Source organism: Podarcis filfolensis (genome assembly GCF_964270895.1).
Source record: "Podarcis filfolensis genome assembly, chromosome: 12".
In the NCBI taxonomy this organism is placed as follows: domain Eukaryota; kingdom Metazoa; phylum Chordata; class Lepidosauria; order Squamata; family Lacertidae; genus Podarcis; species Podarcis filfolensis.
This window is the reverse complement of record NC_139614.1, coordinates 26,622,580-26,636,268: the sequence shown is the minus strand read 5'-3', so window position 1 is coordinate 26,636,268 and position 13,689 is coordinate 26,622,580. Positions and strand designations below refer to the sequence as shown.

The 13,689-nt window shown below is 41.9% G+C and overlaps 1 protein-coding gene across 1 annotated transcript; it reads right to left on the bottom strand.

Annotated features, from left to right (window-relative positions):
• Positions 1 to 2,506: 2,506 nt before the first annotated feature.
• Positions 2,507 to 13,236, bottom strand: AGR2 (anterior gradient 2, protein disulphide isomerase family member). Its single transcript, XM_083578940.1, has 8 exons — positions 13,165 to 13,236; positions 9,591 to 9,734; positions 7,903 to 7,966; positions 7,650 to 7,702; positions 6,540 to 6,613; positions 5,682 to 5,745; positions 3,578 to 3,661; positions 2,507 to 2,818 (listed from the first exon to the last, which is right to left on the bottom strand). The coding sequence occupies exons 2-8, from the start codon at positions 9,724 to 9,726 to the stop codon at positions 2,769 to 2,771; spliced, it is 525 nt and encodes a 174-aa protein (XP_083435066.1). The 5' UTR covers positions 9,727 to 9,734; positions 13,165 to 13,236; the 3' UTR covers positions 2,507 to 2,768.
• Between the last annotated feature and the right edge of the window lie 453 nt (positions 13,237 to 13,689).

Sequence of the window (13,689 nt, the reverse complement as noted above, 5' to 3'; positions counted from 1 at the left end):
ATTGTGATCCTCCAAATGCAGTTGGACACTAGTTCCCATCAGCCCCAGCTGGCATGGCCAATAGTCAGGAGTGATGGGAGTAGTAGTCCAATAACATGCAGAGGACTGTAGGTTCCCTGGCCCTGCTTTAACGTGCCAGAAGGAATCACTGAAGAATGGAGTGTGGCTGTTTTTGTGTCTCATCTGAGCCCTTGACTCATTGCAAAAACCCTTTAGCAAATCATCAGCGTTTTGGGAAAAGGGAATCTTCTTTTTCAATATTTGCATCTTGAGGCCGGCATTTTTATGTGGTGGGCAAGGGTCTTGTTGATTCTATTTTAAAATAAATAAATAAACCCAAATATTGGCTTGGTAAAGCATTAGAAAAAGAAAACACACAGGGAGAGAAATTTCACAAATGACAGAAAATAGTGAGACGCCACTGAAAGTTTCTCCATCAGGTTTCCTTAAATATAATTCATTTCTCAGGTATTGCAAAAGCTGTATAATTTTCCACTGAATTAATGCTAGGAAAGATTTTACACATTTACTCATTTCCAAACAGAATCGATTAACAGTTTCTCCATATCTTTAACCCTTGCTGAGGAGGGGATATAAGTTTGGCACACTGCAAATCCAACATTTAGCTTCCCTTTGCATGTTTCAACAATAATTTTCTCAGGTAGGGCCAGAAAAGACCCCTGTCTTAAACCTTGGTATAGATGATAGTTGAAGAAGGCGAACCAGTGAGCTGACTTAGTAAAAGGCAACTACCTGTGTTCCTGTGTATAGAGTTCCACCTGGCAAGAGAGGTGTGGGCCTAGAAAACACAGCTGGGGAGCCACTCTCCATTGGAGTTGAGGGATGCTAACTGTGATCTCCAGAGCCTGGTATTGCTTCAAAACTGAGCCAAACCTTTGTGCCATTTTTTTTAAAAAAAATTTTTGCACCAGCTATGCTGGGACTTATAAGGATGTAACTGACACACCCAGCTAGGATCCTCACTGACACACCAAATCAAATATTGACCTTCAAAGTTTTCTGCTGTTTGCTTCACAAACCCCATGATTTCTCTTTCTCCACCAGCAGCATAGAGAGGAACAGTAATGGTGGCAGCACCCACACCTGTCCACCAGAGGGCACCGCCATCACTGACTAGTATTTTTTTAAAAAAATATTTTATTAAGGGTTTTCTTGTTTTACAGTGTAAGTGTAATGCCTCGTATTTTTTTTCTTCCATGTAACATTTTTACAAATCCGTTTCATTTGATGAGGCATTAGGGAGAGAAGAAAAAAGAAAGAAAAAAAGAAAGGGGGGTGGAGGGAGGGGAGATGGATGGGGGTGGGGTCGGGTAGCGGTGTTTCTATTATGCTTAATGTATGTAGAGTTTGGTGTCAGCGTGCTTGTGTTGTTCACTTGTGTTCCTTTGGTGGTGAGAGAGGCTGGGGTTGGCCTAGGGTGTGATTGTTTGTTTGTGATTGTGATTGGCTGTGGTGATCACCACTGACTAGTATTAAGAGACAGAAACCCACATGAATTCACGATCACCAGCTGAGGCGTATGGCAGACAAAGCTCGGTTTATTATGTTTGTCCCCCTCTCCCTGCATTAAAGCCTGGAAGAGCTGCTCTTCACTCATGGCTTTTGGATGGTGATGGTAATAGAGAAGGTCCAGGTTCATACCTGTAAGCTATGGCTAACATTAACTGAAGTTCATAAACAAATAAGGCATCCCCACGTAGGTAGGGATGTCAGAGAATTCTGACCAAAAATGAAAATAAGCAGACCAAGCAGTTTGCTTGTTCTTCTGCAGTCAGGAATGGACACCAGTCACACAAATACAACTGGCAGTCATTCACATTGCTGTTGGGCAGTTTGAAGTCTGCCGTCCATTTGCTGACATTGGAAGCTGCCTTGCATTGAATCAAAACATTGGTGCATCTAGCTCAGTGGCCCATGATATGTCGCTGGACTCCAGTAGCCCCAGCAAGTGTGGCCAATGCTCAGGGATGATGGGTGTTGGAATGAAACAACATCTGGGGGGGGGGGTGCAGAGTTTCCTCAGCCCTGGTCTGCACTGACTGACAGCAACTTCCCAGGAATGGAGAGGAGACTTTTCCAGCCCTGTCTGCAGATATCGGGGACTGATGGTCTGCATGGAATTAGGTTCTTGAAAATTTGTTTGCTGTGTTATTTGTGTCATTGAAGAAGAAGAAGAGTTTGGATTTGATATCCCGCTTTATCACTACCCTAAGGAGTCTCAAAGCAGCTAACATTCTCCTTTCCCTTCCTCCCCCACAACAAACACTCTGTGAGGTGAGTTGGGCAGAGAGACTTCAGAGAAGTGTGACTGGCCCAAGGTCACCCAGCAGCTGCATGTGGAGGAGCAGGGAAGCGAACCCGGTTCACCAGATTACGAGTCTACCGCTCTTAACCACTACACCACACTGTCTTTCTCATTGGAAATATTATAGATGCTTCTGTACAAGATTGCAAAATAAGACAGATTACAAAAGTGCAAACTCCATAAAGTGTTTTTCTTTTTAATCTTGATTTATAGAAAAGAGCATACAGTGTTTTTAGTCTTATTTTATAAAAGCAATCAATACATAATACCACACAGTTACAAATGAGTATTTATAACACAGTTATCCTCCTGGAAGTTATGCATACGGTGAGTTGTTGATATGCATATCCAAGGGCAGCCTACGCATTCTCTTCGGTGAGAACTATTTCTTCATATGCTGCGATAGAGGTGGAAGACCTGAGAGTGTGTCTGTTTTCTTTTTTTACAATTCAGTCTTCAACAACTTCAGAGCTTTCTGCATATTTGCATACACTAGAAAAACAAACAGATCATAAATCAGGGAGGCGGGGGGAGTTGTACAAAAAGTAATCTAGCATGTAATGCACATCAGTTTGAACTTTCTAAATTATGCAAATTGCAATAAACCAAATCTCACTTTAATTTCCCAGCATTTACAATAGCAGAAGCAGTGCATACTGTTAATGGTCCACACATCATTGACAACTCAGTTAAATTGGATAACATGGATTTAAATGGATTTAATGATGCTTTTCATGCTGAGGTTTCCATGCGGTGAGCCATTATTGTACATAGAACCCCACCATGTGGGTCATCTCGGGTCCAGAACTTGCTCTGGGAATATTTTGGCAGTGGCATGAAAACAAATTGCACCATGTTGGACCATTCATGTGGATGGATTACTGGTTTCAGGTGACATTCACATGGAATCCATATTGAAAACGGCAGACTCTAAACCATTTACATAAATGGCATCAGTCATTTTCTATGTGTTGCTATGCATATTTATTCAGACTTTAGGAGGGTGAAATCTATCCATTTAGTTTTCTCTCAATTCCACATTTTCCCAGTCTTAAATTCAGTTGTCTACATTTCCACATCAGTTTGTGATTTTTTAAAAAAAAGAAGTCATCATGAAAATTCACCAGCATTTATTACTATTTCATGCACATTTTGCAATGCTATTATGCAACTGGAGGGAGCTCCAAAGCAGAACTTCAGACCTTCCTTTGTTCCAAATCTATGCAAAAAGCTCTGCTAGGAAATACTTACGTAATGCAATGTCTGAAGGCTCGTAAGCATAGAGGCGGTTGGAATATCTTCCAGTAATATCTGCTCTAACTGTCAGTGACGGATCTGGAGAAACAATGATCACATTAACTTTCCATCTGCAGCCGTCAAAAAACCCTCAATGAAAATGGCTTCTACTGTCCCCATGCAAAAGATGCTTAACCACATGAATGTTGTCTATAATTCTCCAGTATGGAATTATGCATAGTCACTTTTTTGCATATCTGCAGGGGAAACACTGAGAAATGTTTCCCTGCTTCTGTAGGAAGGAGCTGTCATTGCGTGCTGTTACAGTCCACTCGAATCTCCACAATTAGCGTGAGATTCCTGGGGTATATGGCATGCTTACCAAAGTCTGTGTTCCCTTTTGGGACAACAAGACACAGCTGAAACTATGATGTCCTTATGACATATGGTTTTATTTACACATATAAACATCCTGCCCCTAGATGGAGGGATTGAAGGTCTGGCTCCTCTCTTGAGCGCAGCATTGGATTCAAAAGACAGCAAAAAGCCATCCTTGGTGTCCCTTCGTTCCAGTCTGTCTTCTCCAGCTCTACTCCTCCTCCTCCATGCTGCTAACCGAGTCCAAGGACTTCCCCCAGCCTACATCATTCAGTGACATCGGTGTCAACTCCACAGGGCTGAGATGTCTTCAGCCCCTTCCCCAACGCCCAAAGTTTGTTGGGACGGGGCTGAATCCCTCCTCCATCTTGAGGAGCCTGGCCTTGCAGTGGCAGCAGGCCTTGCAGGGCCTTGTGGCAGCTGTGGTGGCCCTAATAGGGCCCTGTGCCACAATGCGCATGATGTCACTCACACATGTGCACAATGGGGCCCCACAATGTTGGGCAGAACTCAGCGCCTCTGTTCCGAGTTGAAACCCAAAACCTGGCCTTTGCCCACTAGCACCCAGCCGAGAAGGGGCTCCACTCCCCCTTGCCTGGTATTTTTGCCCTTTGATGGTTTGCTTGATGGGCTATCCCTAGTCTTTCTCCTCCACTAATGGCCCATTCAGCTCGCTCTGCCAAGCTAGCTTGGCTTGTTAGCATAACTAAATCCAGGGGGTTCCCGTGTCTGGCAAAGTTTAATTCTACATCCAGGAATTATGGAGAGAATCTGGCACCCAGGCATTTAGGGAAATCTAAATTCCCCACAAGTCCATAGCAAGGCTTTATACACCAACAAAGCTTTCCTTCTCAGCTGCTTCCACTGAACAGCTGGTGGGCAGAAATGGGACTTGGTGATTTCTCCACCCCCATCCTAAATAATAACCAAGTAAAATGTAAGCTGTAGATGTTAAAGCAATGAGCAGCATCAGCCTGAGGGGGAATCTTCTTAAGATCAGTGTCATTCATTAACTCCTTGGAGCCTATGTAAAAAATCCACCCCTTAGCCAATTTAATAAAAAGAGTGGAGCATATACTCCATTGTTTGCAGATAAGCAAGTATATTGGAAAGAAATTTTGGGCAGGTTATTGTTGCAGATGCAAATGTGAAACGTTTCATTTTACACAACTACTTTTTTTTGGCCCTTTATCAATCCCCTCTTTAAAAACAGGAGAGGGGAAAGCTACTTTAAATTACAAAAACTGGGTGGACATGTGGCAAGTGTATTGCATGTTAAGAGCGGTTTTATGGGACCCATCCTATAGGTCTTTGAGCAAAACCACCAATAAAACCAGTGGTACAGGAGATTCAGGTTTCGCTAGCAACAGCCACATTCTCCAGTTGGAATGCTTGCAAAACCCTGTTTCCCCCATATTGGGGATGCAACCTGGAGATAAATCAAACTTTCGTTCCACAGTAAATATTAACTCATCTCAGCTACAGTGGTACCTCTGGTTACAAACATAATTCATTCCGGAGGTCCGTTCTTAAGCTGAAACCGTTTTTATTCTGAGGCATGCTTTCGCTAATGACACTTCCCACTGCATCCTGGGGCAAAGTTCGCAACCAGGAGCAACTACTTCTGGGTTAGCGGAGCTTGTAACCAGAAGCGTGTGTAACCAGAGGTACCACTGTATTCAGGTTGGCATGGTCCCCCCCCCAAAAAAACCCAGAACTCTTTGACCCCTTAACTACTCACCTACAAACAGGATTCTGGGAACATACTGGCCATCTGGTGAAAGATGTTTGTCTGTGGTTTCATACTTAAAGAAAAGAAAAAGAAAATACAAATGCCTGTGATGCAAGCCATTTAGATCACACAGAGAAGAGTCAAAATATCTATTAAACATTGCCAGTTACTTCAATGTAATGAAAGTTTAGGTGGAATAGATGATGATGTGACAGCCATCCCATAATGTATAATATAACAGAATTGGACCACAATGAGGATTTGATGAGCATTATAATTATTTTAGCCAGCACATCCACCCACTGCATTTCACACACAGTATTTTTCCCTATATGGAGATAATATCCACATAAGAAAAATGTATATTAAAGAGTTATATGCACAGGTATCCATTTTGTTGGGAAGCTGCTCTATACTAGGGTTGCCATGTGTCCACTTTCCCCCTGACATGTCCAGGATTCCAATGGCGAAATTTCCATCCAAGGGGGATGGAAATTGACAAAGCTTCCAGGTTTTTGCAAACAGAACCAGGAAGTGTCTGCCCAAAAATAGGCCAACAACTTTTTGGGCGATCCCCCTCCCCCCCAAAAAGCTCAACAACTGTTTGTCTCTGGATTTTTACTTCACAAAATATGGCAACCCTATCTATATATTACTTTTCCAATAATCATGGCAATCTAAACACTTGCCTATTTTTCTCAAAACAGCAACCACCCTTATACAGATTGCTTCCATTTTGGAAAGATGCCCTATGTGAACCAGCTCTAGGTAGAATTAAATACCGGTAGATCAACTTGAAACTTGGCCGAGAGAATAATTGCTTTATTACAAAACAGAGCACTTGGTCAAGTGTCAAAGAAAACTTACAACAAGATTGAGGAGAACAAACTTCTCAGCCAATTTCTGTATCTCTTTGTGTTCAGCAAATACCTTCTTCAGTGCTAGAATGGGAGAAGAATTACTCACTATTAGAAAAAAAGAAAGAATCTGAAACATAGAAAGAACATTATGTATCTATTGTCAGTACAGATCAAATAAAAATTCATGAACGCTTAAGGCCTGAAGGCCTAATACAAATCACTGTAAAATGAAAGAGATAAGCTAAAGACTCAAAAGTTTAGAAACAGGTCTGGGAATGAAAGGAGGTCAAGGTTATCGCAATCAATGTTTTGGGTTTTTGAAACCTGGATTCTTTTGCTTAGCAAAGGAATTCACAAGAAGCCTGAGGCTGAAATCCAAACTCCACTTACCAGGGAGTAAGCCTCACTGAATTCAGGGGGTCTTACTTCTGAGTAGACACAGGATTGCAGCTTAAGACAGGAAACTGCACTTATTGACTTACTCATGCTATGCCACTCTAGTTTGAATTATACAGTGGTACTTCTGGTTAAGAACTTAATTCGTTCTGGAGGTCCATTCTTAACCTGAAATTGTTCTTAACTTGAAGCACCACTTTAGCTAATGGGGCCTCCTGCTGCCACCATGCCGCCAGCACACAATTTCTGTTCTCATCCTGAAGCAAAGTTCTTAACCCGAGGTACTATTTCTGGGTTAGCGGAGTCTGTAACCTGAAAAGTCTGTAACCCAAGGTACCACTGAACAATTTCTAAGGAGAGAAGTGCTGGATCTAAGGCCTGCCTGAAAGCCAGTCTCTTAAGTGAACAGAAAACATATTCACAACTGTCAATGAATGCATGGAGTTTGGGCATTCACACGATGTGTGGACAGGCTATCATTATGAATAAATTTGTGAATCTCTGTTTCTGACTGTGATCATTTCTGGGGGGGGGGGAATGTAAATAGAAATTTCTGCCTTCCATACATCTAAACCTCCCCAGTTATTAAGTACAGGATAAAAATATAGATTGCGCTTTCAGTGTAAAAAGAGCCGGTTTGTTGTTGTTGTTGTTATCGGTAGCAATTGTATTTGCTTGGATGTAGACCAAAAAATTACGTGTCTGTTGGAAAGAATGGTACCTTGACTGTGAGGGCAGTCTTCTAAGTGGTGGATGATCATTATAGGTTTGTTGCTGAAAAGAAGAAAAGGTCCATTTTAGAATCTCACGGTAGCAGGCGATAAAAAGAGCAAAACTCATGATAGACAAAAATCTCAATGACTTAAGATTTAAGGTCCTGGAAAAAGTTATTGAAACATTTCTCATTTCTTAGAGTGGAAGGAGGAGACCTTCACACACCATAGTGAAAACCATGTGGAGATAGGGGAACTTACTTTGTCCTGGCTTTATGGAGAGCTTCTTCATAAGTCTGAGTCCAGATAAGCTGATCCCCCCAGCCTGAAAGGAAATGATGAATAGAATTTAGTTTTAAAGCATATTATGATTGAGGAGGCATTAATCCCATAACCAGTTATAGGGTTGCCGTATTTTGAAGAGCAAGGAAGAGGGCCCATTTGCCGACTTCTACTTTTAACTATGGATTGCTATGACAGCACACATTTTACATACGTGTCCTGGAAAAAGAGGACATATGGCAAATGAACTGAGTCCTGAACAAAGGCAACTCTAAGTGAGGCTTAGTGCTGGTCATCAGGCAATGGCTTTTCCCACCTGCCTTGCCCTACCCTCCAGCCCTAGAAGCCCTGATAAGGGAGCTATTTCCAGGGGAAGAATTGTGAGGGGAGAGAGACTTTCTGTTTGCCACCAGGGGTTGGTTGGTTTAATCTGTGCTGCCTCAATTCCAGTCCAAGGAACCTTCAGAAGGGAGTTGCAGCCATGCACATGATGTGTATGTGTATTTTAATGAGCTGAACAGAGTGAAAGATTATGAGTCTTCGATGCTATTTTGTTAACGTTGATATTATTTTATAGATTATAAATGCTGTAGTTGTTAATCATATAATATGACTTTTGCTTACATTGTGATGTTTGGCTTGTTTTTTAGTTGTTGTTTTGTTAACAGTATTTTATAGATTGTAATTGTTTCCCTGATGATTTGCTAATTATTCTGTATGATTTATGCTGTGTTTGTGATGTCCTATTATGTTCTGTCATGCCATTATTATTTATTGTTTGTAAGCTGCTTTGGGATACATTCGAATGAAAAGTGGCATAGAAACATAATACAGCAAATAAAATAAAATAAAACAAATCTCTAATTTCCATCTATATAACCTTATGCCAGTTAGCCCATATACCTCCTGCCAACACCATATTTTTAGGGGTTACTGTATTTTCTCAAATGTAATATGCACCTTTCTCGGCCAAATTACGTTGCAAAAATTAGGGCGCAACTTAGATTTGGTGGCGCATTTACATTCGCCAGCAAATACTTTTTTTGGGTTTTGAAAATTGAGGTGCGCATTAGATTCGATGGTGCATTAGATTTACATAAATACGCTATTTTTTCCCCAGACCCATTGATTAATTGCAATGATTTCTTCAAATGCTGGCATTAATCTGAACTAGCACTCATTTCAAGTTCAATGCGAAATTTAGATAATTACCAACTGTTGGAAGAATGTCCCCTGAGGCTTCCTTATTTAAATAATGTGCACCCCTCCTTATTGAGAAAAGACCCTCTTACACTACAATCTTATAACAACCTATAAGGGGTCAGCCTCACTGAACTCAGTGAAACTCACTTCCAAGTAGACATATGTCATATGTCGGATTGTTGAGTTTTGTAAGTTTTCAAAGGGCAGGATCCATCAGAACAACCCTGTGAGATAGGTTAGACTCAGAGAGGCCACCCAGTGAGCTTCATGAGTGAATTGGAATTGGAATCCTGGTTTCGCATGTCCTAGTCTAACACTCTAATTGCTACACAACCCACTTGGTTCTGTTCTGGATCTCCCATTATTTTGCTTCATTGGATGGTCCTGGGTTCTAGTATTTTGAGAAAGGGTTTAAAAACAACAACACCCTGTCTTCCCACTGCACTCAGCTAGCGTTCCTTTACCTCTGGAGAGAGTCTGGGGCAGTTTGGGACGGGTTTCTTTTACATCCTTCTTTTCACTTTTCACAGTAGTGTCTTTCGCCGAAATGTACGAGACGGCGACGAGCAAAAGCAACACCGATATGAGGCTCTTCTCCATGGTTGAAGCTAGGGGGAGAAAAAAGCATTAAGGATTTATTCAGCTGCATTACAGAACAGGAGACTATTAGGTATGGAACAATAGAGGCATGCAATCAATCTTGATGGCTAAGTTACAAGCAGTGGAATGGAATTACTCTAGTTCCAGCTTGGTCACAGTAAAAAAAAAGGAGAAACCGAATGTTAAGTGCTACATACAACATGCATGAGAAACTCGGCTTGGGGCTCAGTGTATAGTATGCATAGAAGTAAGTCCTTCTGTGCTCAAGCAGGGATGGGAAACTATATGCAGTTTTATGTACCATTTACCTTGGTATATGCATATTTGTGCACATTCCTTGGCTGGTGAATTGCATTGCAACATTCAGAGAAGTGTGAATTTTGAAGGATGACTGTGTTTCATTGCTTACTGTTTTAGAAAGTGTGAATTAGGTAGACTTACTTAAAAAGCAAACTCCTTCCAATTTCTTCCCCATCCTTATAACAAAACTTTCCATTGATGGCTACATCATGAAGACAAACAGAGCTTAATGTAACTCTACTGTGATATTCAAAGTTGTTACTTTGAATTAAAAACTAACCTTTATTTCCCAGCCACTAATTTGGTGTTTAGCGTGGACTTGAAGGAAATGGAGCCATGCAAAGCAAATCAAAGTATTTACAAGGCACTTGCCTTGGGTTGTGAGGAGCGAAACACTTTTCTCAGTGTGGTGACAACAGGGAAATATTTAGGAGACAATGAAATCAAAGTAGTTTCAAATCCCTAGGCTTGCCATGTTGGCTATGCTCTGACAGCCAGTGTCCAATTAACACACCCCAAAGCTGCAGTCTTATGCACAGTTACCCTTGTGTAAGACCCACTGAGCACAGGGGTACTTATTTCAGAGTAAGCATTGCAGGGGGTTGGACTAAATGACCCTCAGGATCCCTCCCATCTCTACAATTCTATGAGTCTACGTGTTAAGATTGTGCTGTGTGTCTTCACATATGATGCATTCCCCACCCCCAAATGTACAGCCTGATCTTATCCATGTTTACTCAGAAGTAAGCCCCACTGTGTTCTGTTGGACTTGCTCTGTTGTAAGTCTATATATCGAGCACTGCAGCCTTAAAGTTTTCTAAGCCAATTAAAAGTCACGCAGTACGTTTTCGAATGAACACATCTCAAGATGCTAATTCTGCTAGCATCTCCAATGCTCCCTGTCTTGACAACGAACACAATTCTGAATGAATCTGATTAACCTCATTTTAGTCCAATTATAGATCTGTTGGTTTCAAAATCCTGACTTTTAAAAATAGCACCCATCGCTACGGGGGACGGACAGTTGATGCTAAGACCTGACAATTCTCACTCAAGGTGGCAGACTGCAAATTTGAGAGAAGCAAAGGGTTTTCTGCAGGTCTCAGGACCAATTCAACAGTGGTGGCATATTGAAGCATGGGCTGTTACTGTTTAATCTTACACAAAGACTGGTTAGTTTAGCTGCATGATGCACAGAGCTGGGTCCTCCATTCCAACTGAGTATTTCACCTCACTCTGCCTAATGACAGGACCGGCTCTGGAGTTTTGATCAGTATCTCAGTTTAGACCCCAACTGCAGGGAACAGCAGAAGTTCTATTTAAAGGCATGACTTTCCAAACACACACACACACACACACACACACACACACACACACGAGCAGATGTCCAACTTAAGAAGAAGTAGTGATGGTGCTGAACCCTCCTCTCCACCAATAATCCGTGCAGCATGTCCCTCCACATGCTCTCCACCCAGGTGAGCTTTGATCCTGGAGATGCACACAGGGCTGGGAGAAAAAGTTCTGGGATGAGGGGCTGTGGGTAAGTAGCAGAGAGGGGTCTCAACTGCACACCCCATTTGGCTCTCTAGATTGTCCCCAGGTCACTGGGGCAGCCTTGCAGAGAGTAGGTCTGCTGCCATCAAATTTGGCTGAGGATGGAATAATAACGGTACCATTTGAGATAATCAAGTCCCTGCTTTGAAGATCAAGCGGGGCTGATGTGATCAGGATTGTCTACTATGCTCAAAATCAGGAAATACAATTTTCAAGCATGTTACTCATCTTCCGTATTTTCTTCTCAGATTTTCTACAACAATCAGGAAACAATGGTGGCCAAAATGCGCATTCTGAAGCTTCAATCCTAAGCTTCAATCCTAAGCATATTAACTTGGAAGGAAGTTTGGATGATATCAAATGGGGCTGATTTTCAGGTTTTGGATCTGTGGTTTTTTTTTTAAAAAAGGACTGCAATCCTGTACACACTTACATGACAGTAAATGCCATGCAACATGTTAGGACTTACTTTGTGGAATAAATATGCACAGGATTGTTTTATTAAAGTGACAGACGTCCTTATGTCTTCATGGGAGAAATTAAAATAGGCAAGTTTTTGGAGGAGTATTTGGCTTTTTAAGAAAACAGGCAGTAAGGACATCTTGTCATCCTTTGAAACCACAGGGGCATTTAAATAGGCCAATATGCATCTAGTGGAGTCCCTTTTTACGGCACAGCTGATGTCAATGGGCACTGTGTCAGCATCAGGGAAGCGGGAAGAAACACAACTGGGCAGGAAATAGAAGAAGTAGGACAGTGTGGGGCACAATCCTTCCAAGCAGCAGAAGATAGACAGCTGAGAAGATTCAAGACTGGTAAATGTAGTACACAGAAACCATAGCACCATAGAAGAAAACAGAGCTTTGACAAAGGCATTAGAACAGGGGTCAGCAAACTTTTTCAGCAGGGGGCCGGTCCACTGTCCCTCAGACCTTGTGGGGGGCCAGACTTTTTTTGGGGGGGGGGAATGAACAAATTCCTATGCCCCACAAATCACCCAGAGATACATTATAAATAAAAGCACACATTGTACTCATGTAAAAACACCAGGCAGGCCCCACAAATAACCCAGAGATGCATTTTAAATAAAAGGACACTTTCTACTCATGTAAAAGCACGCTGATTCCTGGACCGTCCACGGGCCGAATTTAGAAGGCGATTGGGCCAGATCAGGCCCCCGGGCCTTAGTTTGCCTACCCATGCATTAGAAAGTGCTTGCACCTGCCAAGCAGGAAATCAAACAAAGGGGTGGGGATCAGAGCTGTTAGCAGATCCAGTAGGAAAGCAATGACTGACAAAAGTTGCTTCTTCAAAAAGCAAAATAAAATCACAAAGGTTTGTGAAGCTACACACACACACACACACACACACACTTGTGGTCATCAGATTGTTAGTGGAAGAAACAGCAAAACACTCTAACTGCTGTTCTTAGTTAGAACTGCTGCACAGCCCTTTCACTGCCCTTTCACTGCTCCAGTCTTCCCAGCCTGTTCTTTGTTACTTGCCCATCAATAAGTAACCTGACTCACAAGCTCAGAGGACTCTGAACAGGTGCTTTGCTAAGCCCAGAGCTGATCATCTTACCTGCTCTGCCCTCCTCCTCCTTTGAGAAACTGCTAAAGTGTTCCAAGTTTCAGTGTGAACAAGGAAGGTATGGTATGCCTATTTATGTACCTGGGCACACCTCATCCCCACCCACAAGCTGTGGCATTTGAATACTTCTGATGCAGGGGGAAACCTCTATTTTATTTTACTTTTTTAAAGAAAATAAATAAAAGACAAGACGTTTGCAAGTAATTTCTGGAACAAATAAATGCCATCAGCGTACAGTGTATCATTAGTTTTAGAAAAGTAAAATTTATAGGTGTATATGGGAGTTTGGGAAAATATATTTTCTGATGTGGGCAATAAGCCAAATCCAGGTAAGCATAAATCAAGGCTTCTGATTTGCCTGAAGGCTGATCTGGCTTTCTGTGATTGGACAGAAGCTTCGTTCTAAAGCACAGGTCTGCAATTCCTTTGAGAAGATGAAATTGGATATGAATTTAAGTGTGAATTAGATGGTCATTTTACTGAGTACAGGGCACTGATCCAGATCAAAGAACCCAA

What these genes read in the sequence shown, in the direction of transcription:
- AGR2 (XM_083578940.1), bottom strand. Translation starts at nt 9,726, where the DNA reads ATGGAGAAGAGCCTCATATCGGTGTTGCTTTTGCTCGTCGCCGTCTCG. An exon ending in CTCCATAAAGCCAGGACAAA is followed by an intron (nt 7,703 to 7,902) that starts GTAAGTTCCCCT and finishes TCTTCTTTTCAG; the next exon opens with CAACAAACCTATAATGATCA. An exon ending in TTGTTCTCCTCAATCTTGTT is followed by an intron (nt 5,746 to 6,539) that starts GTAAGTTTTCTT and finishes CTTTTCTTTAAG; the next exon opens with TATGAAACCACAGACAAACA.